General features: G+C 51.5%; 1 protein-coding gene across 1 annotated transcript in view; it reads left to right on the top strand.

Annotated features, from left to right (window-relative positions):
* LOC107120097 (RING finger protein 145-like) overlaps positions 1-7,165 on the top strand; it is a 21,632-nt gene extending 14,467 nt beyond the window's left edge. The window contains exons 7-9 of the mRNA XM_015422738.1: positions 466-613; positions 3,435-3,791; positions 5,526-7,165. Of these exons, the coding sequence (XP_015278224.1) occupies positions 466-613; positions 3,435-3,791; positions 5,526-6,320 (1,300 nt within the window). The 3' untranslated portion in view covers positions 6,321-7,165. The remainder of the gene's footprint in view (positions 1-465; positions 614-3,434; positions 3,792-5,525) is intronic.
* The last annotated feature ends 15,604 nt before the right edge of the window (positions 7,166-22,769 follow it).

Below are 22,769 nucleotides of genomic sequence, written 5' to 3'. Positions count from 1 at the left end.
AGCGGGGGAGGTAGGGGTAGGGCAGCAGGGAAGCAAGGGGTGGGGCGGCGGGGGAGGTAGGGGTAGGGCAATAGGGAAGCAAGGGGTGGGGCAGCGGGGGAGGCTGACCTCGTCAGTTCTCCGAAGCGCTTGTGCCACGGAAGCTCGCTGGGTGACCTTGGGCCAGTCTCTCTCTCTCTTCAGCCTAGCCTGTCTCACAGGCTTACTGTGAGGAGAAAATGGGAAACGGGAGAGCAATGTGAGGCACTTGGGGTCCCCGCATGAATTAAATCAATAAACAAGGGAAAGGCCATTTGTTTTGCCTTGAATGGTCCCGTTCACGGATCTCGGGGAGCCGGCGCTGGGAAAGGCCTCTCTCCGCTGGGAATTGCGGAGCGGTGCTGCCGAGCAGAGACCGTCATGCCGGGCCGTCTCCCCACGAGGCACCTTCCCGGAGCAGTCCCGCCGACCGCCCTCTCCCCGCAGGAGCATCTGGAAGCACTTCCGGGGGGTCAGCATGTGCCTCTTCCTCCTGACCTTCCCGGGCTTCATGGCCTACAAGATCGCCCACTTCTTCCACATGGACTTCTGGCTCCTGATCCTCGTCTCGAGCTGCATGCTGACCTCGCTGCAGGTACTTCCCGGGTCGGTGGGGTTTGCGTCTCTCCAGGGCTTTGGCCCCTCCCACGTTTTTGCATGGAGCCGTGGGTTTTTTTGTCAATCGCCCTTCTGTTCTAGCGAGCGCCCAAGGCGACTAACAAGATTAGGCCTCCGTGCAAAGACACCCAAAGCGGAAAGGGCTCTCATTCCTCCCTGGTACCCCTCCTCCACTCTTTGGCAACTACGTTAAGCAGGGGTCCCCAACTTCGCACCCGTGGGCACCAGAGTGCCTGCTGAGAGCCAATTTGGTGTAGTGCTTAGGAGCGCACTCCATACCTAGTTAATATCTCTAAACTCATACTTAGAGCGTCCTTTACCTCACTACCGTTTCAGTCTGGGGGCGTCTGCTGTCATCCGCTTCCGGGTCAGACGGCTGCGCCCTGTCTGGGGTGGCCTTTGAAATGCATCCATAACAGGAGTCCACGAGTCAGTAGAGCCAGTCGGAGCTTTTGCTCTTCAGAACTTCTGACTGCCTATTGGAGATCTAATTGGCTGTCCAGATTTTTTAGGAGTTGCTTTGGCAGCAACTGCCGGCAGGGCCCAAGGATCGCGACTGCGTGACCGAAGGTGTAGGCAAGAAAACATTTCAAAACGGTATGTTCCTTTCCAAAGGCATCTTGTTACGTAGGACTTTGATCGCTAGGCAAAGCCCTAAATATAGATGGTTAATTTTATTAGCAAGATGCAATTCACTGCCAGGAGCCAAATATATTGGAAGGCTTAAAGGCATTCCCTGGATGGAAAGAAAGTGTTCTTGGGCTTCCGGGGCAGTAGAAACTCTCTGACAGGTGTCATTACGTTGTTCCTCGTTTGTTAAAGCCAGGAGTTTTTTTGTTAATTCCAAGATTCAGTGCTCTTGTAATTATATTATCTTGAAATTGTTCTTTTCTAATGATATGGACTGGTAGGAAGCGGTTGCTAAATGTCTTGCAAATGTTTTTAAATAGTTGTAATAAGATGCTGAGCTGCAGACCGGAAGGTTTGTAGTTTGGCAATTCGAGACCCGAGTGACGCATGACGGAGTGAGCTCCCGTCTCTGGCCCCAGCTCCTGCCAACCTAGCAGTTCGAAAGCAAGAAATTGGAAGTAGATAAATAGGTACCACTTTGGTGGGAAGGTAATAGCATTCCGTGCGCCTCGGCATTTAGTCATGCCATCCACATGATCACGAAAACATCTTCAGACTGTGCTGGCTCTTTGGCTTGGAAATGGATATGAGCACCACCCCCCTAGAGTTGGATTCGACTGGCTTTCTAGCAAGGGAAACCTTTACCTTAATATTCAAGGTTGTATTGATTTGCTTTCCTTTGGGTTTTTCCTTCTTCCAAATCCTACCAACCTATGGTGGAAATGGTAGGAAATAACAAAATGCACAGAACTTCTGCCTGAAATGCTGAACAAAGATATGCATATAACATCCCTGATATTATACAGTTGTCTCTGCCTCCTGCAGCAGCCATTACATTGTTGGTTCTGCTTCCGCGACAGCCATTTTTGTGGCTGCACCCACCACCCTGGGCCGGAATACCGAAGGCGCTGGCAGGCTCAAAAAGTTGGGGACCCCAGTCTAGAGGGTTAAGTGGCACTTGCTGTTCCAAGCAGATTTATTTTGGAAGGCTCTGGCCTACATGTATGTTTAAAAAAAGGCTGAGTGGGTTACACCACTTCTTTTTTAAAAAATCAGAACAGTCAAACCAAAACCATAACATTAATCTGCAGAAACAGAGCGAAATGTCCATAATGCAATAGATGAATCTTCACCTGAAAGATACCAGGGTGTTCTGTGATGTTGGGACAACTGTGGAATTCACTGCCGCAGGAAGTGGTGGCAGCTACAAGCATAGACAGCTTTAAAAGGGGACTGGATAAACATATGGAGCAGAGGTCCATCAGTGGCTATTCGCCACAAGGTATAGAGGGAACACTATTTCGGGGGCAGTGATGCTCTGTCTTTTTGGTGCTTGGAGGGCATCAGTGGGAGGGCTTCTGGAGTTGTGGCCCCACTGGTGGACCCCCTAATGGCACCTGGGTTTTAGCCACTGTGTGACACAGAGTGCAGGACTGGATAGGCCTTTGGCCTGATACAACATGGCTTCTCTGTATTCTTGGTGCTTGGGGGGGGGCAACAGCAGGAGGGCTTCTGAAGTTTTGGCCCTGCTGGTAAATCTGGTGGACCTTCTAATGGCCCCTGGGTTTTGACCACTGTGTGACACAGAATTTTGGACTGGATGGGCCACTGGCCTGAGCCAACATGGCTTCGGTGTTTGGGGGGGGGCCAAAAATTATGCATTGGATAGAGTAGGTAAAGAAGTACTTTTCTCCCTTTCTCACAATACAAGATCTCTTGGGCACTTGATGAAATTAATAAGCAGTAGGCTGAGAACAGATAAAAGGAAGCACTTCTTCACCCAAAGAGTCATGAACACGTGGAACTCACTGCTGCAGGAACATGGAATTCACTATGCAGCTACAAGCGTAGACCACTTCAAGAAGGAACTGGATAAACATCTGGAGCAGAGGTCCATCTGTGGCTATGAGTCACAAGGCATAGATGGAACACTCTGTCTGGGGCAGTGATGCTCTGCCTTCTTGGTTCTTGGGGGGCCACAGTGGGAGGGCTTCTGGAGTTCTGGCCCCACTGCTGGAGCTCCTGATGGCCCCTGGGCATTGAGCAGGGGTCATTGGGGGAGATCGTTGTGAATTTCCTGCAAGATGACCCTTGGCGTCCCTTCCAGCTCTCTTGTTTCTCTCTCCTCCTCCGTTTCTTCTTCCTCCTCCTCCTCCTCCTCCTCCCAGGTGATGGGGACCCTCTTCATCTACGCCCTCTTCATGATCGAGACCTTCCAGGAGGCCCCCGTGGAGAAGATGGACGAGATCGTCTACTACGTCAACGCCGTCAGCCGCGTGCTGGAGTTCCTGGTGGCCGTCTGCGTGGTGGCCTACGGGACCTGGGAGTCCGTCTTCGGGGAGTGGAGCTGGATGGGGGCCTCGGTCATCATCATCCACTCCTATTTCAACGTCTGGCTGAGGGCCCAGTCCGGCTGGAGGAGCTTCCTGCTGCGGAGGGAGGCGGCCGAGAAGGTCGACTCGCTGCCGAGGGCCACCCGGGGACAGCTGCAGGACCACAACGACGTCTGTGCCATTTGCTTCCAGGCAAGTGCCGTCCTGAGCCAGCCTGGTGCCGTGGTTGGCGTGTCGGACGAGGGTCTGGGAGAGCCAGGTTCGAGCTATGCTCCCGCAGATTGCAGGGGGGTTGGGCTAGATGACCTGCAAGGTCCCTTCCAACTCTAACGTTCTATGATTCTATGAATTCCCCACTCTGCCGTGGAGGAAGCTCTCTGGGTGACGGTGGGGCACTCGCCCACTCTCGGCCTGACCTACCTCACAGGGTTGTTGTGGGGCTAAAATGGAGGAGGGGGGAATGATGTAAGCCGCGCTGGGTCCCCACGGGTGAGAAAGACAGGGTATAAATAAAATTTGGTGTCGTGGTTAGGAGCGCGGACTCTAATCTGGGAGAACGGGGTTTGATTCCCCACTCCTCCACGTGCAGCTGCTGGTGTGACCTTGGGTCTGCTACGAGTTCTCTCAGCGCTGTTCTCTCAAGGGCAGTCCTCGAGAGAGCTCTCTCAGCCCCACCTACCTTCACTCATCCTTGTTTTTTGGAAACCCCTGCCTTCTCTTTGGTGTAGTGGTTACAGTTTGGTGTAGTGGTTAAGTGTGCGGACTCTAATCTGGGAGAACCGGGTTTGATTCCCCGCTCCTCCACTTGCACCTGCTGATGTGACCTTGGGTCAGTCACAAGCTCTGGCACAGCTGTCCTTGAAAAAGAGCAGTTTCTGTCAGAGCTCTCTCAGCCCCACCCACATCACAGGGTGTCTGTTGTGGGGAGGGGAAGGGAAAGGAGTTTGTAAGCCATATTATTATTATTATTATTATTTATTTTTATTTACATATTTAATTTGTTAATCGCCCAGTCCCTGCAACGCAGGGCTCTGGGCGATGTACGACATTCATAAAAACATCAAGATAAAACAGTTCAAATATTAATAACACATTTCAAGCAATATAGATGGCGTAGGCTAATTGATCCCATTTCAGACCGTTGGCCGCTTCGCAGGCAGGGGAGAGGAAAGCAAAACAGAAATGAAAAGTGGCATAAGCGGAAAGGGTACCAGCTATGATGGAAAACGTTGCAGTCCTTAGCCAAAGGCCTGGCGGAACATCTCTGCCTTTACGGGCCCTCTGGAATTGCATAAGGTCCCGCAGGGCCCTGGTGGTATTTGGCAGAGAGCCCCAACAGGTTGGGGCCAGGCCCGAAAAGGCTCTGCTCCCCTCCCAGTTTGGTGTAGTGGTTAGGAGCACAGACTCTAATCTGGGAGAACCAGGTTTGACTCCCCACTCCTCCAAATGCAGCTGCTGGTGTGACCTTGGGTCAGTCATAAGCTTCTTCAGCGCTGTTCTCTCAAGGGCAGTTGTCAAGAGAGAGCTCTCTCAGCCCCACCTACCCCACAGGGTGTCTGTTGTGGGGGGTAGAAGGGAAAGGAGTTTGTAAAACGCTCTGAGACACCTTTGGGTACTGAAGGGCGGGGTATAAATCTAATCTCCTCTTCTTCAATTCCCCTCTCCTCTTCCACATGCAGCTGCTGGTGTGACCTTGGGCCAGTCACAAGTTCTCTCAGAGTGGTTCTCTAAAGGGCAGTTCTCAAGAGAGAGCTCTCTCAGCCCCACCTACCTCCCAGGGTGTCTGTTGTGAGGAGGGGAAGGGAAAGGAGTTTGTAAGCCGTTCTGAGACTCCTTCGGGTAGTGAAGGGTGGAGTATAAATCCCTCCTCCTCCTCCTCTTCTTCTCCTTCTTTCCCCTTTAACCGGCTGCTTTCTTCCGGTGCAGGAGATGACGCTGGCCGTGATCACCCACTGTGGCCACATCTTCCACGGGGGCTGCCTCCGCAAATGGTTCTATGTCCGGGACACCTGCCCCCTGTGCCACCAGCCGGTCAAGGCCTTGGCAGGCGAGGCGAGTCAGGCGAACCGCGGCGGCACGGAAGAGGTGGAGCCTCCGCCAGAGAGGGAGGAGTCGCCCGGCCCCGGGGATGGCGAGTCCGCTGCCTCCAGCACCGCGGAGAGCACAAGTTTGGGCGGAACCATAGAGACTGGCAAGCCCAGTAGGACAGAACGGCAGAGCCTGGGGTTAGCAGCCTGGGATGCAGAAGTGCCGCAGGTGGATGAATCTGGAGAGTCGGCCGAGGAGGTTCCTAACTGCAGGACCCTCCAGAGAGAACCGGAAGCGTCCAGCGGCGTGGCGAATGATGGTCTTCGTGTGCCTCTTAAGCCGGAGAACACGCCTGCTCAGGGAAGCCCTGGGAAGTCGCATTCAGGTGACTCGGGGACCAGATCGGGAGGGGAGCTGACGGTCTTCGGGCCGAGCGTCCCCGAGAGCCGAGCTCCCCAAAGCGAGCACGGGGTACTCGAGACACCAGGCCGTGCTGGGCCTTCTCTGCCTGTTGCTCCTGGTTACCGAGCTGAAGAAAGTCCAGCAGTTCCTGTGCCGAATCAAGGAGCTGTCGAATCTTCTGCAGTGGCAGAGGGCGAAAGGGAGGTCTTTGGAGGGACCCGACAAGAAGCCCCTGTCGGCCTTCGGCGGCTGGGCCACACGGAGGACGATGCAAGGCCTTGCCCCTCCTGATCCTCTTCTTAGCATTATCCTCCCCCCCCACACACACACACACACAAAATCTGTGTGGCTTCTGGGTCCTTCAAATCGGTCGTTTCTTCTTGCCGCTTCTAGGAGGGCAGCCCCAGTAGTCAAAAAGGGCTTGCCCAGAGCTAGGAGTGCCTTGCTCTTAGCGGGAGGGCCGGAACTGGCCACTTCGGAGTCTGGATGGCCCCTTGCGTCCCCCCCACCACCACCACCGCAAGCCCTTGCCTTCACGGCTGCTAGGAAACCAGTTTCGTCGTCGTCAGAAGTTCGAGGGCTTAAAGAGGACTGCAACTGCGGGACTGGGGTTTTTGCGCTGGCCGCAACATGCGCGCGTTCTCAAAACCTGACACAGCACTGCCGTGTTCTGGAGGCCTGTGCTGGTCTCCAAGATGGAGGCATCCCTGTTCCAAAGAGGCGGCAAGGTGGGGCGACTCCCTTAGGTTTTTGGCCCGGGGGTGGTGGTGCAACCCCTCGGTATCCGCCAAGCGCCGCAGCGGCCGCTCGTGGCTGGTTCCTCCAGTCCAAGCGAGGGGATCAGCGGGGCAGAGAAATCCACGAGGGACCCCAAGCATCTGGTGGGTTGGGAAACGGTCTGATCAGTGGGCCGTTGTGTGACGAGGGGATCTGAGCACCAGGAGGTGGGGGACGGCGCCCACGAACAGAGCCTCGGCTCCTGAGCTCAATAAATAAACCAGTGAGGGCCGCCGTCAGCTTGCCGTGTGCCGTTTTTACAGAACTAGCCCCGCAAGAGTGCCAGAGAGACTGAACTGCCGTCCGGGCATAAAACGAGAGCTCTGCTGGTGAACGGGCTGCCAGCCTGGGTCTCTCCCCCCCCCCTCAGAAGATGGCTTTGGTTCAGGAAAAGCCTGGTTGCCCTAAAGCAGGACCCTAAAAACAGGATTCCCCAACGTGGTGCCCACGGGCACAGTGGCGCCTGCCAGTACTTCACTTGGCCCCTGCCAAGCTTTCCAGAAAGTGAGCGGTGTCACTGTAAGGCAGTGTAATTGAAAGGCAGTGAAAACCCATTCAAATGAAAGGTTTTTCCCACTGGAGGACTGGGAAGCACCTGGGCTTTCCTTAGTTGGTGTGTGGTTCCCTTCCCCCTCCTGTGGCAGCCATTTTGGGTTTGGCTTCGCCTCCTGTGGCAGCCATTTTGGGTTTGGCTTCGCCTCCTGTGGCAGCCATTTTGGGTTGGGCTTCGCCTCCTGTGGGAGCCATTTTGGGTTGGGCTTCGCCTCCTGTGGCAGCCATTTTGGGTTGGGCTTCGCCTCCTGTGGCAGCCATTTTGGGTTGGGCTTCATCTCCTGTGGGAGCCATTTTCAGGGTTGCAACCACTTCCCCCTCTCAGAATTCCCGGCGTGCCCACAGGCTCAGGACGTTTGGGGACTCCCGCCCTAAAGGAAAGCCCAGGGAGAAGGCGTGTTTAATTATCCTCAGCAGGCTTTCAGAAAGGATGTCAGAAAGGGGCTTTCCAAGGACGTGACGGAAGCTCCATTTCGTCCCCCAGAGCCGCCAAGCTGCAGAACTCCTTCTGTCCTCAGCTGAAACATGGCACGTTTTAACAATGCCTGAGACAGGCTTCCCCAACCTAGTGCCCGTGGGCGCCATGGCAACTGCCAGTCCTTCCCTTGGCGCCCACCATGTTTTTCAGGAAGTGGGCGGGGCCATTGTAAGGCGGGGCTTGTTACTATCTTCACTTGAGGATGAGGAGGACTGGTAAGAAACCGGGCTTTCTTGGGTCAGAGTGTGATTGCATTCCCCCCCCCCCTTTCAGGATTTCCTGCTTCCCAGGAGCTGTGAGGGTAGAGGGAGATACTTTGCTTGGCTCCGCCTCCTGAGGCAACCATTTTGGGTTTGGCGCCACTTTGCGAGGAAGCCATTCTTGGGGTGGCACTCGCCACCTTCTCTCAGAGTCCGAAAGGTGTGCGCAGCCTCAAAAGGGTGAGCACCCGTGTTCCCTCTAAGCTGTGGAGTCCTGTCAGCAAAAATTCTACTTTGTGAGCTATTGGCATTAAGGTTGTGAGCGAGCGATGTGGCTACAGCATAAATTAGTTTGCTCCAGAGCCCTCCTTCCTGAGCTAAGACAGAAATGTGTCAGCCAGAGGCTAAAAAACTGTGAGCTGGCTCACACTAACTCAGCTTAGAGGAAACACTGGTGGGCACCAACGCTCCCTCTAAGCTGTGGAGTCTTGTGAGCAAAAATCCTACTTTGTGATCTTCTGGCATTAAAGGTGTGAGCGAGCAGTTTGGCTACTGCATAAATTAGTGTGCTCTGGAGCCATCTTTTCCTGAGCGAAGACAAAAATGTGTGTGAGCTGGAGGCTAAAAAACGGTGAGCTAGCTCACACTAACTCAGCTTAGAGGGAATACTGGGGGGACCCCTGGCCCACAAGCAGCCCTCTGAGCGCCTGTGGAGTTTCCTCCCCCCCCCTTGCCCCCTCAGGATCAGTATTACGGTTCTTAAACCTTAAAGGTTCTCTCCTAGGCCTTTACTTATGTTTTTTTTTTTAAAAAAATTAAGTCCGTCTAAACCTCTCAATAAAGAAAGAGATTCAAAATCCAATAAGAAGCCATCGAAACGTCAAAAACTCTAAAAAGTTTTAGAGCAGACCAGAATCTGTAAAAAGCTTTAGAGCACGGGTGTCGAACGCATTTGTTACGAGGGCCGGATCTGACATAAATGAGACCTTGTCGGGCTGGGCCACGTGTGTCATAAAATGTAACGCCAGGTAGCGGAGATACAAACTTTATAAAGGGCACAAAAACAAAGATTTTTTTAAACTTAAAATAAAAATATGCATAGAACATTAGCACTGTAAGCTGCAAACCTACTTTTGATTTATTGACATTCGCCACAGAAATCTCAGGCTCAGAGTTCTGAGTCTGGGACCCCGGTTAAAACATGAAATGGCTGAGTGATTAAGAGAGTCTGGCGAAGCAAGCGATGATGCAGCAGCAGCAGCAGAACTGGAAGCAGGAGATGGCCAGGGGATCCTGGAGGGTTTTTCCCCCCATCTTCTGGGCATGGAATAGCGATCATTACAAGTGTGTGTGGGGAGGAAGGCATTTGTGAATTTCCTGCATTGTACAGGGGGCTGGCCTAGATGACCCTGGGAGCCCCTTCCAACTCTATGATTCTTTGATTCTAAGACAGCTGAGGGAGGGGAGAGAGAGGCTGCCAGGAGGTGGGGTAAGGGGTTACTTGAGTTGGTAAGCCTGGGGGCATTTACAGATTTATTTATACCCTGCTTTCCTCCCCAGCTGAGACTCAAAGCAGCTTTTAGAACCTCAGTCTCCCCTCCTTAGACCACTGTGCTCTCCTTGATTGTCTCACAACAGTCCTGGGAGGTAGGCCAGGCCGAGGTCACCCAGCGGGCTTCTATGGTGGAAGTGGAAATTCAAACCCAGCTCACCCAGGGCCCTAGTCTGTCACTCCATCCACTGTACCACACTGGAAGAGATTAGAGCAGAAATAGGTGGATTTGCGAGGGGGGGGGAGGTGCCCCCACTCTGCTTAAAAGTTTTATAGGAATAATGACTCAGCCCTACCCCACCTTCTGGAGTAGATATAAATTACCTGCCTTCCATTTTTCTTCTCACCTTGACACAGAGAGCACTCCATCTTTCTGTGTTATACCTCTGAGGATGCCAGTCACAGCTGCTGGCAAAACGTCAGGTCCTACAAGGCCAAGACCACGGACACACAGCCCGGAAAATCTACAACAACTTTGATAGGAGTCTTGGTCCACTGGACTGCGGCAGTGACCGTGCAGGCCAATAGTCGCTAGAAACAGACATCGAAGGCCTCTGAGGATGGGACCGGGGGCCACATTTGGGTCCCTGCCTGGTTTTTGAGGGTTCTCAGTGGCATTCCAGGTCTTCCCGTTTGCAGTGCCAGCAGCTATCCCCCACATATGTCCCTGAGGTGAAAGATTTGCCCCCCCCCTTTGTTTAGCATGAGAAAAGCAAGAATTTGTAAAGTACCTCAGCCTTTGCCAATCACATGAAAGTTTCATGCTGCAGTATGAGCCCTTTAGATGAGGCCAGTGGCCCATCCAGTCCAGCACTCTGTGTCACACAGTGGCCAAAAATACCCAGTGCCATCAGGAGGTCCAGCAGTGGGGCCAGAACTCCAGAAGCCCTCCCACTGTTGACCCCCCCAAGCACCAAGAAGACAGAGCATCACTTGCCCCAGACAGAGTGTTCCATCTCTACCTTGTGGCTCATAGCTGCTGAAGGACCTCTGCTCCATACGTTTATCCAATCCCCTCTTGAAGCCGCCCATGCTTGTAGCCGCCACCACCTCCTGTGGCAGTGAATTCCATGTGCTCATTAGTCTTTGGGTGAAGAAGGACTTCCTTTGACCTGTTCTGCTCACTAATTCCACTGAGTGTCCACGAGTTCTTGTACTGTGAGAAAGGGTGGAAAGTACTTCTTTCTCTACCTTCTTTATATCAATTCAGAATCGAGTCAAAGACTCCAGGAGAAAGGAGAGTGCTAAGGATTCTGTTCGAAATCCAGACACTGCAAGTAGATAAATAGGTACCACTTCGGTGGGAAGGGAACAGTGTTCCGTGCACCTTGGTGTTTAGTCATGCCGGCCACATGACCACGGAAACGTCTTCAGACAGTGCTGGCTCTTCGGCTTTGAAACGGAGATGAGCACCGCAACCCTAGAGTCGGATTCGACCGGCTTTCAAGCAAGGGAACCTTTACCTTTATGGATTTTGTGCAGATTGCCTGGAGATTAATGATTGCCTTAAAATAACAAAGTGCCTTGAAATTCCTCGCCGAGAGTTACTTCAGGTGTTTAGTTTTTGGTTGTTGTTGTTTTTAAGTATCCCTCAAAGCGGAATTTCAGAAGCCAGCTTTGGAAAAATTAAAATCCCGAAAGCCTGATTCTGCAGAGTTGTGCCTCGGTGTGAAATTTTGCTTTCTGCTCTCTTCCCCCCACCCACCGACCCCGTGTGCACAGCTTACAAAGGGATGGTTTACATTCCTTCTTGGCGAACCTTCCTCTGGAAACCTGAGACTGCATTCTGCAGGGGTCACTTAAAGTGTTTCTCGGCTCCCATCTCGCTGCTGGGGTGGGAGTGCGAAAAGCAAAGCGGTGAGCCAGTTTCGTGTTGTGGTTAAGTGCGCGGACTCTAACCTTGGAGAACCGGGTTTGATTCCCCACTCCTACACTTGCAGCTGCTGGATGACCTTGGGCAAGCTGTAGTTCTATCAGAGCTGTTCCTGAAAGGGCAGTCCTCGAGAGAGCTCTCTCATCCCCACCTACCTCACAGGGTGTCTGCTGTGGGAAGGGGGAGGGAAAGGAGACTGTAAGCCGCTCTGAGACTCCGAGTGAAGGGCCAGGGGTATAAATCCAATCTCTTCTTCAGATTCAGTGAAGCACCTTGGGGTTTCTGAACAGATCAGCAGCCATGAGGGGTGACTCCCCTTTCAGCCTTTAACGAGATCCGACCCCAGATGGGCCTTCCTTCCACCCTCCTCCCCTTTAGCCTCTTGGGTTGTGTCCTGTGGATCTGTCCCACTAACCGTAGCCAAACCAAGGCTGCAGTCACACGGAGCATTAGCCATGCTACAGAGACGGAAGATAGGCGGATTTTCCGGGCACGATCAAACTGCAACATCTGGGAAGCGTAGAGCTCCCGTGGCTAACCCGAGGCTTCCCGGCGAAGATGCGGCGTAAAAAACTAGTACCTCCGAGGTACTCGTTTCTGGAAACCGCGGGGCAAGGGCAGGCGTCTGATCGCGTTTCCGGTGGTAGTTCGTGGCATCCGGCGCCCGCCCATATCCCGTCACAAAAAGGTTTTTTTTCCCCAAGTCTCCACGGGATGCACACACGCACCCAACGGCGCATGCGCACAGTTCGGTTAAAAAACCCCACAACCCCGTTTGCCATGGCGGCGGTGCCTAGCCATTGCTGCTGTGATCGCGCCGCGCCACTTCTTTGCAGGATTGTCGTGTGATCGGCACCTCCCCCCGAACCACAGGACGTCGGCGGGACATGTGATCCAGCAGCCGCGCATTAGTTTGCTCCGGGGCAAACAGCCACACTTCCCCCCACATTTTCCGGCCCGTGTGACCGGGACCCAAGAGACTCTTCTTTGTGCCACCAGTTTCCCGGACCAAATGTTTTATCTAACTGGAACATAACCCCCCCTAGGGGATTGTTTGTGGTGGAAAGGGCCATCAAGTCACAACGACCCTGCAGGGTTTCCAAGGCAAGAGACTGCCAGAGGTGGTTTGCCACTGTCTGCCTCCGAGCAACAACCCTGGACTCCCTTGGTGGCCTCCCGTCCAAGTACTGACCAGGGCCAACTCGACTGAGCTTCCGAGATCCGACGAGATTGAGCTAGCCTGCGCTACCCAGGTCAGGACCCGAGGCACAACACTAAATTGGAAAAGGGACATGCTTTTGTGTGCACTTCCGGATTTTATTTTATTAAAACATTTTTGACTCCACCTTTGTTGTCATGTTCGACCTGCATAGTGGTTAGGAGCGCAGACTCTAATCTGGGAGAACCGGCTTTGATTCCCCACTCCTCCACATGCAGCCGCTGGTGTGACCTTGGGTCAGTCACAAGTTCTCTCAGAGACGTTCTCCCAAGAGCAGTCCTCGAAAGAGCTCTCTCAGCCCCACCTACCTCACAGGGTGTCTGTTGTAGGGAGGGGAAGGGAAAGGAGTTTGTAAGCCACTCTGAGACTCCAAGTCAAGTCATCCAATTTCTTCTTCTTCTGCTCCTCCTCCTCCACCACCACCACCACATTCCCTGACCTGGATGGCCCAGGTTAGCCTGATCTCTTCAGATCTTGGATATTAAGCAGGGTCAGCCCTGATTGTTGGTACTTGGATGGGAGACCACCAAGGAAGTCATAGAATCACAGAATGTTAGAGTTGGAAGGGACCTTGCAGGTCATCTAGTCCAACCCCCTGCACTCTGCAGGAGCAGAGCTGAAAGATAGCCCCACAACACACCCGAAAAATGGTCATCCAGCCTCTGCTTGAAAACGTTCAGCGAAGGAGCATCCACCACCTCCCGAGGCAGTCTGTTCCACTGCTCAACCACTCTTACAGTTAGGAAGTTTCTCCTGATATTCAGCCGGTAACGACTCCCTTGTCATTTCCACCCATTAGACCTAGTCTTGCAATCCGGAGCAAGAGAGAATCTGCGCCATCTTCTACATGACACCCCCTCAAATACTTGAAGATGGCAATCATGTCCCCTCTAAGCCTGCTCTTTCCCAGGCTAAACAGACCCAACTCTTTCAGCCTTTCCTCGTAAGACTTGGACTCCAACCCTCTCACCATCCTGGTTGCCCTCTTCCGGACACGCTCGAGCTTGTCAACCTCCTTCCTAAAATGTGGTGCCCGAAACTGGACACAGGACTCCAGGTGAGGCCTGACCATAGCAGAATAGAGCGGAACTACCACCTCCCATGAACTGGACACAATGCTTCTGTTAATGCATCCTAAGACTGCATTCACTTTCTTCGCAGTCACATCGCACTGCAGGCTCATGTTTAACTTGTGATCAACCAGAACACCCAGATCCCTTTCACGTGTGCTGCTGTCAAGCCAAGTCCCTCCCATTCTATATCTGTGCCTTTGATTTTTTGTACCTAAGTGTAGGACTTTGCTCTTCTCTCTATTGAAGTTCATTTTATTAATCTCAGCCCACTGTTCCAGCCTATCCGGATCATTTTGAATCCTGACTCTGTCTTCTTCAGAATTAGCCATCCCACCCAGCTTCGTGCCATCTGCAAATTTGATAAGCATCCCCTCTATGTCTTCCTCCAGGTCATTTATAAAAAGTCCAGGGCTGCTACACAGCAGCAGGCCAATGGCCAGCCACCTCTGTCTGCCTCTTGCTGTGAAAGCCTCACAGGGCTGCGGCTGCAACTTGACATCACTTCACAACTGAGAACAATCCCAGAGTCAATTTAGGAAATGTGTCATTCCGTTGCAGTCCTCTAGGTGGTGATACGTTCCTGAACAAAAACGCTTGTGGAGATGGGGAAATTGCTCCAACCACCTTTTTTTTTTTTAAGTTTTATTTATGTATTTTCCGTTACAAAAAACAAACAAAAAAGAAGTTCAGTTTTACATAACAATCTTTTGAGTGTACTTTATACATTTTTTTCCATCCATTTATCTACCTTGTTCCATCTTTTCTTAAAAACTTTGTCATCTCTCCCTACTAATATTTGATTTAATTTGTCCGCTTCGGCTATTTCCAGGATTTTCTCGACTATCTCATCTTTTCTGGGTAATGTATCAGTTTTCCAATTCTTGGCTACAAGGATTCTGCTTACTGTGAGAATATATAAAATAACACAGTGATCGTCCTTGCTCAATCTATCTGGTATCATGTTCAAAAGAAACGTTTCGGGACGGTTTTGCAATTCTATGTCTGTTAACTCTTTTATCAGGTTTTTAACCATTTTCCAAAAGCTAAATATTTTTTCACATCTCCACCAAGTATGGTAATAAGTACCTATATTATTTTTACATCTCCAGCAACTATCTGAGACATTCTTATAACATTTGGAGAGTTTATCTGGGGTCCAGTGCCACCTTTTTAAGTGTTGGACTGGAGTCCCGCAGCACCTAGAGGCCAACAAGAATTTCATGGGATAAGCTTTTGAGACTCAAAGCTCCCTTCGTCAGACCCCGGGAGACAAAGGCAAAAAGCTCATACCCCCAAAATCGTGTTGGCCTCTTAAAGTCCGACTGGACTCAAATGTTAAGCTCTTCTATTCCAGACCAATCACTCCTTGGCAAATAGAAGGGGAAGTCGTGGAAGTAGTGACAGACTTCACGTTCCTGGGATCCCAGATCACTGCAGACTGTGACAGCAGCCATGAAATTAAAAGACGCCTGCTTCTTGGGAGGAAAGCGATGGCGAACCTCAACAGCATGATAAAAAGTAGAGACATCACCCTGTCAACAAAAGTCCGCATGGTCATGTATGGCTGCGAGAATTGGACTGTAAGGAAGGCTGAGCGCCAAAGAAGAGATGCTTTCGAATTATGGTGCTGGAGAAGACTCTTGAGAATCCCTTGGACTGCAAGGAGATCAAATCAGTCAATCCTAAAAGAAATCAACCCTGACTGTTCCCTGGAAGGCCAGATAATGAAACTGAAGCTCAAATACTTTGGCCACCCAATGAGAAGGGAGCACTCACTGGAGAAGACCCTGATGCTGGGAAAGATTGAAGGCCAAAGAAGACGGGGACGGCAAAGGATGAGATGGTTAGACAGTGTCATCGATGCAACGAACATGAAATTGAGCCAACTTCAGAGGACGGCGGAAGACAGGAAGGCCTGGCGTGATCTGGTCCACGGGGTCGCGAAGAGTCAGACTGTGCGACTGAACAACAAAACAGACCAATAGGGCTGCCGTCTGAAACAGCCTCAAACCACTTGTTGTTTCCTCCCTTTGGCGAGGGTGTCTGTGTATCTCTTCATTTTTTATTCATTTTCAACTTTCCCCCCTGATTTATATTTTATTAATTTTTAGCAGTTTTCAGTACAAACATTGCACTGTAATTTCGTACAGTACAATACAAATTGTCATCAAAATCAATGAGGTATAGTAACACATTGAAACATAACTGAAACGAAGAATGTTATGCATCAATTTGTATAACTTATCTAATCAAAACTCTGCATCTCTACCCTAATATGAGTCAAAAGCCGAGGTCAACGACCATTTGAGCCCTCCCACTGTTGCTCCCCCCCAACCACCAAGAATGCAGAGCATCACTTGCCCCAGACATACGAACATAAGAGAAACCAGTGATGGATCAGGCCAGTGGCCCCTCCAGTCCAACCCCGCTGACAGACCTCCTGATGGCCCCTGGGTTTTGGCCACTGTGTGTGACAGAGTGTTTTACTGGACGAGCCCTTGACCTGATCCCGCATGGCTTCTCTTATGCTCTTACCAGGGCACGACTAGCAAAAGAGAGCCAGTTTGGTGTAGTGGTTAAGTCTCTAATCCGGGAGAACCGGGTTTGATTCCCCACTCCTCCACTTGCACTTGGCTGGATGACCTTGGGCAAGCCATAGTTCTGATAAGAGCTGTTCTTGAAAAAGAGCCGTTTCTGTCAAGAGCTCTCTCAGCCCCACCGACCTCACCGGGTGTCTGTTGTGGGGAGGGGAAGGGAAAGGAGTTTGTCAGTTGCTCTGAGACCCCTTTCGGTATTGAAGGGTGGGGTATAAATCCAACCTCCTCTTCTTCAAAAGAGAGCTGTTTTTGCACTGCCTGTGACAAGCAGGGCTCCAGTCTCCAATCAAAACACACAGTATTGCTTCTCTCCTTCTCAGACACGCCTTTCAATTTTCCTCCCTCCGAAGGCTTTTTCTCTGCTTCTTCCAGAGTAGTAACAGCTCAACCGGAGCCTGATTCCATGGAAAACAAACCAGCCAGTATCATAATGCCCCTGTATATATCGATGGCGCAACCTCATTTGGAGTACTGTGTACAGTTCTGGTCACACCTCAAAAAGGATATTACAGCATTGGAAAAAGTGCAGAAAAGGGCAACTAGGATGATTTATGTATTATTTATTTATTTATTATTTTCAATTTATATCCCACCTATGCCGGGGCAAGCTTCACTTTCCCTATGAAGAAAGGTTAAAACGCTTGGGGCTCTTTAGCTTGGAGAGACGACGGCTGAGGGGTGACATGATCGAGGTTTATAAGATGATGCGTGGGGCAGAGCAGGTCGAGAAAGAAGTCCTTTTCTCCCTTTCTCACAAGACAAGGACTCGTGGGCATTCAGTGACATTGCTGGTCAGGTTAGAACAGATAAAAAGAAGTACTTCTTCACCCACAGAGTGATGAGCACATGGAATTCACTGCCACAGGAAGTGGTGGCGGCTACAAGCATGGACGGCTTCAAAAGGGAATTAGATAAGCATATGGAGCAGAGGTCCTTCAGTGGCTCTTAGCCACAAGGTATGGATAGGAACTCTCAGGCTGGGGCAAGGGATGCTCTGTATTCTTGGTGCTTGGGGGGGGGAGCAACAGTGGGAGGGCTCCTAGTGTCCTGGCCCCACCGCTGGACCTCCTGATGGCCCCTGGTATTTCTGGCCACTGTGTGACACAAGAGTGTTGGACTAGATGGGCCTTTGGCCTGATCCAACATTGGCTTCTCTTATGTTCTTATGTTCATTAATTGATCGTGGCAGATCTAGACATGACAGTGTGGCACAAGGCAACTGACAATACAGCTGCCGGCCCCCCTCCCCAGCCCAGCTTGGCTTCTCCCTATAACATGCCACATCACCCCACACTGTGATGCTGTCCCGTCCAAACTTTCCCCTCCAGTTTGGTGTCGTGGTTAAGTGCACGGACTCTAATCCGGGAAAACCAAGTTTGATTCCCCACTCCTCCACTCGCACCTGGCTGGATGACCTTGGGCAAGCCGTAATTCTGATAAGAGCTGTTCTTGAAAAAGAGCCGTTTCTGTCAAGAGCTCTCTCAGCCCCGCCTCCCTCTCCGGGTGTCTGTTGTGGGGAGGGGAAGGGGAAGGAGTTTGTCGGCCGCTCTGAGACACCTTTGGGTAGTGAAGGGTGGGGTATAAATCCAATCTCCTCTTCTTCTTCTACCTCACAGGGTGTCTGTTGTGGGGAGGGGAAGGGAAAGGAGTTTGTAAGCCACTCTGAGACACCTTTGGGTAGTGAAGGGCGGGGTACGAATCCAATCTGTTCTCTCTTCTTCTTCTTCTCTGTGTCAGTAGCTATACCTGCAGGAACTGGGAAAGGCATGACTCGGGATGAGTAGGGTCTCCAACTCCAAGTTGGGAAACGCCTGGAGATTTTAGGGGGTGGAGCCTGGGGAGAGCGGGATTTCAGGAGGGGAAGGACCTCAACAGGGACTAAGGCCGCACAGTCCACCCTCCAAAGCAGCCATTTCCTCCAGGGGAACTAAACGCTGGCATCTGGAGACCAGTTATAATCGTGGGAGGTCTCTAGGTCCCACCTTAAGCCTGGCAACCTTGAAGTAGATGATCCCAGGGCTCGGTAGCAGAGAACCTGCTTTGCCCACAGAAAATCGTGGGTTCAAATGCTGGTATCATCAGTTAATAGAGGATCTTGCGCTGGGGTGTCAATCAGGCCCCCGGAGGGCTTCTCTCAGGCCTGCAGTGGAACTGGCTGTCTTCTGCTTCTTTTTCCAGTTCTGCTGCTGCTGCGTCATCGTAGGTTTGCAGCTTACAGATACACACCTGAACAGCACACTCAATACTGCAACAGCACAGACATTTTGATGCAATAATTCAGAGCAAGAGGCGTCAGTCATCAGACACTGTTAAATCAACAAAATATTACAAGAGTGCTAATGTTTTAAGCATGTTTTTATTTTAAGTAATAAAAAACCCTTTGTGTTTGTGTCCTTTATAAAGTTTATATCTCCGCTACCTGGCATTAACTATTATGACACACGTGGCCCGGCCCAACAAGGTCTCATTTATGTCAGATCTGGCCCTCATAACAAATGAGTTCAACACCCCCGATCTTGCAAATCAGATGCTGGAAAAGATCCTCTCTGCTTGAGACAGTGTAGAGCAGCTGCCAATCAGAGGAGACGTTACAGGTCTAGATGGACCAATGGACCGAGTCCGTACAAAGCAGCATCACTCCTTGTACGGATCACTGGGATAACGCCAGCAGGGGCTGCTGTGGCGGAGAGGCAGGAAAGGTGTCCCGAGGCCTTGAGTTCAAGTCCAGCCACCTGCTTAGCTCTCTCTGCTCGAGACCTTGGAGAGCTGCTGCCAGTCCAGGTAGGCGATACTGAGCTTGATGGACCGAGGGCCGGGCTCCCCAGGGTCAGGGATGCCCTTCAGGGGAGGCACCAACAGATCTTCATCATCCTTGCCGTGTTTTTGCACCAGGGTAACCCAATTTACCTCCTGCCAACCTAGCAGTTCAAAAGCGGGAAATTGCAAGTAGATAAATAGACACTGCTTTGGTGGGAAGGTAACAGCGTTCCGTGCACTTTGGCATTAAGTAGTGCCGGCCACATGACCATGGAAACGTCTTCGGACAGCGCTGGCTCTTCGGCTTTGAAACGGAGATGAGCACCGCCCCCTAGAGTCGGATTCGACTGGCTTTCGAGCAAGGGAAACCTTTACCTTTCCTAACCCAATTTACGCAAAAGGAACCGGCTGTCTGGGAATCTTGTGGCACCTTGAAAACTCATGTACTGCGCCAGGAGATTTCACAGACAGCAGCTTATTTCACAAATATACAGAGCGCAGAGATACAGAAGAACAAATTGCTTGATTTGCTTGCAAAGTGTGACCAGGCAATCATACCGCCTTTTCCCTTCTCTCTGTATCGAGGGTTTTTATGTATTATATACAGGGGTCATTTCCTGCAGAAGCGCACAGGAGCAGAGCTCCAGCAGTAAAGAGCCCAGGGGGCGGACACATGCAACAAGCCCCACCCCCTGCTCCCAGCAGCCCTCAGTCAGAGCAAGAAGCAGCCAGGTAAGTTGCAGAATCCCTCCCCCCCGGCCCCTCGGTCCAAAACAGTCCAGTGGCACCTTTAAGACCATGTTTTATTCAGGTACAAGCTCTCCCTCCTCTGCGAGGACAGATCTACACATCCCCCCCCCATAGCTGGCAATCCAAAAAAGTCCAGTGGAGCCTGAGCGGTGGGTGTTGCCTTCTGACACAATTCTGGTGACGTCAGGGGGTGTGGCATATGCAAATAAGTTATGCTAATGAGTTATGCTAATGGGCTCTTGCACCTCTTTTTCTACGAAATGACACGATTATATATATATATCTACCCAGTCTGGTCATGGTTTCCTGTATCCCACACAGCAACGTCTGGTTCCATCACAACAATCCTGTCCTTCTTGAAGACTCTTTCTTTTTCTTTTTGGGAAGGTTTTTATACTCTGCTTTTCAGAGTCTCGGAGCGGCTTACAAACACCTTTCCCTTCCTCTGCCCACAACAGGCACCTTGTGAGGTAGGTGGGGCTGAAAGAGCTCTGAGAGAACTGTGACTGGCCCAAGGTCACCCAGCAGGCTTCCTGGGGAGGAGGAGTGGGGAATCAAACCCGGTTCTCCAGATCAACTGCTCTTAACCACTGTGCCACGCTGCCTCTGCAACAGATCAGCACAGCAGACCTGCAGAATTGTTTAAACTGGGCATGTTTTCTCAGCATCTCAGCCAGTTTGGTATAGTGGTTAAGTGCACGGACTCTAATCTGGGAGAACCGGGTTTGATCCCCCACTCCTCCACTTGCACCTGCTGGATGACCTTGGGCAAGCCATAGTTCTCTTAGAGCTGTTCTTGAAAAAGAGCCATTTCTGCCAGAGCTCTCTCAGCCCCCCCTGCCTCTCAGGGTGTCTGTTGTGGGGAGAGGAAGGGAAAGAAGTTTGTAAGCCGCTCTGAGACTCCCTTTGGGTAGTGAAGGGCGGGGGTATAAATCCAATCTTCTCCTCCTCCTCCTCCTCTTCTTCTTCTTGCAGTCCTAGAACTTCTGACCTTCTCGAGAGTTGGTTTGGTGTCATGGTTCAGTGTGCGGAATCTAACTGGGAGAACCGGGTTTGATTCCCCACTCCTCCACTTGCACCTGCTGGTGTGACCTTGGGTCAGTCACAAGCTCTGGCAGAGCTGTCCTTGGAAAAGAGCAGTTTGTGTCAGAGTTCTCTCGGCCCCACCCACCTCACAGGGTGTCTGTTGTGGGGAGGGGAAGGGAAAGGAGTTTGTATGCCGCTCTGAGACTCCAAGTGAAGGGCGGGGTATAAATCCAATCTCCTCTTCTTCTCTTCTTCTATTTTACAAAACCTATCCTCCCTAATTTAAGTAGCCAGGGGAAGGAGCGAGAGTGAGCCCCCGACCTTTGACCCCTAGAAACCGCTGAGATTCACCAGGCTTGGCCACACACTCGAAATGCAATCTTTTCAGCCATAAGGTAGAGAAACTCTATTTCTCTGCAACGATAAGGGCATTTTTTATTTTAAAAATTAAGGCTAAGTTTCTTAGGGTGCTAACTTTCAACTATTTTGTAACATCCTTCAGAATACATGCAAGTTTAGAGGGATACCGGTGGTTGTGAGCCAGGGTCGTCAGTTCAAATTCCACCTCACTGGGCAGTTTCAAGAGAGAACCCACGCCTGCAAAACGGGAACATCAACCTACCTTACAGGGTGGCTGTATTACTGCAGTGATGCTTGAGGGGTTGAGAGCCACCTGTGGCTCTTCAACATTGCCCAATTTGGCACCCACTTCATGCTCCAGGAAAGCGGGCAAGGCCATTGCCCAATAGGGCTTGTGTTTGGCAGGCGGTTCCCACCTTAAAAGAGCCACCCCTGGAGGAGCAGAAAGTTGCAAGCCACCCTGAGCTGTTGTGCCACGGATGGAAGGAAAGGGGCCATCCTCTCCAACACCCCTCCTCTACACACACACACACTAGCTGTGGAGTCTTGTGAGCAGAAATTCTACTCTGTGAGCTACTGGCATTAAAGCTGTGAGTGAGCGATTTGGCTGCTGCATAAATTAGTTCGCTCAGGAGCCATCCTTCCTGAGCTAAGACAAAAACCTGCGAGCTGGAGGCTAAAAAACCTGTGAGTTAGCTCACACTCACTCAGTTTGGAGGGACCCCTGGCTGAGAGGGCTCCGCGAGAACTTGTGACTGACCCAAGGTCACCCAGCGGGCTTCATGTGGAGGAGCGGGGAATCGAACCCAGTTCTCCAGATTAGAGTCTGCCAGTCTTAAGCACTCCACCAAACTGGCTCTCAGGACTCAGTGAGGACTCCGAGACCGCCGTTTCTACTTATGCCTGACGAAGGGAGCTTTGACTCGCGAAAGCCCATACCTCAAAAATCTTGTTCTCTACGGTGCTACTGGACTAGAATCTAACTGCTCTACCGCGTAACTGACACAGCTACCCTTGGAAACAGTTGTTATTGTTGAGTTGCACAGTCGAGTCTGACTCTTCGTGATCTCAGGGACCACATCATTTATTTTTTATTTTATTTTATTTACTTTCGATTTATATTCCGCTCTTGACCCCGAAGGGTCTCTGAGCGGTTTACACATACATTTTTAATTCCTACCTAGGGCCACAATTTGTATGGGGGGGAGGGACTGCCTACCAGCATTCAGGCGGCACGTTCTGTTAGTATATTGGGGCGGGCTTCAGATGTTACTCCCGGCGCCCTAGGATGGGTCGACAACTTCTTCCGGTGGGCTTCTGAAGGACTCCTCGGCGTGGCCGCGCACCGAACGCAGCTTCCGGCTTTCGTCCCTTCAGGCTCCGCCACGCTGTGTCGTCACGCCGCTGCAGCTCCGCCTCCATCCGGCCTCCGTCGCCGCCCGACGTCCTCAGGTCACCAACTGCTCCGCCACCACCGGCACCACTCCTGCCACACGCCATCACAGGAGGAGGGTGGCCCCTGCCAC

This window comes from Gekko japonicus, unplaced genomic scaffold, assembly GCF_001447785.1.
Source record: "Gekko japonicus isolate JY-2015 unplaced genomic scaffold, Gekko_japonicus_V1.1 scaffold2916, whole genome shotgun sequence".
Lineage (NCBI taxonomy): Eukaryota > Metazoa > Chordata > Lepidosauria > Squamata > Gekkonidae > Gekko > Gekko japonicus.
Note: the sequence above shows the minus strand (reverse complement) of the source record. Positions and strands in the feature narration are given on the sequence as shown.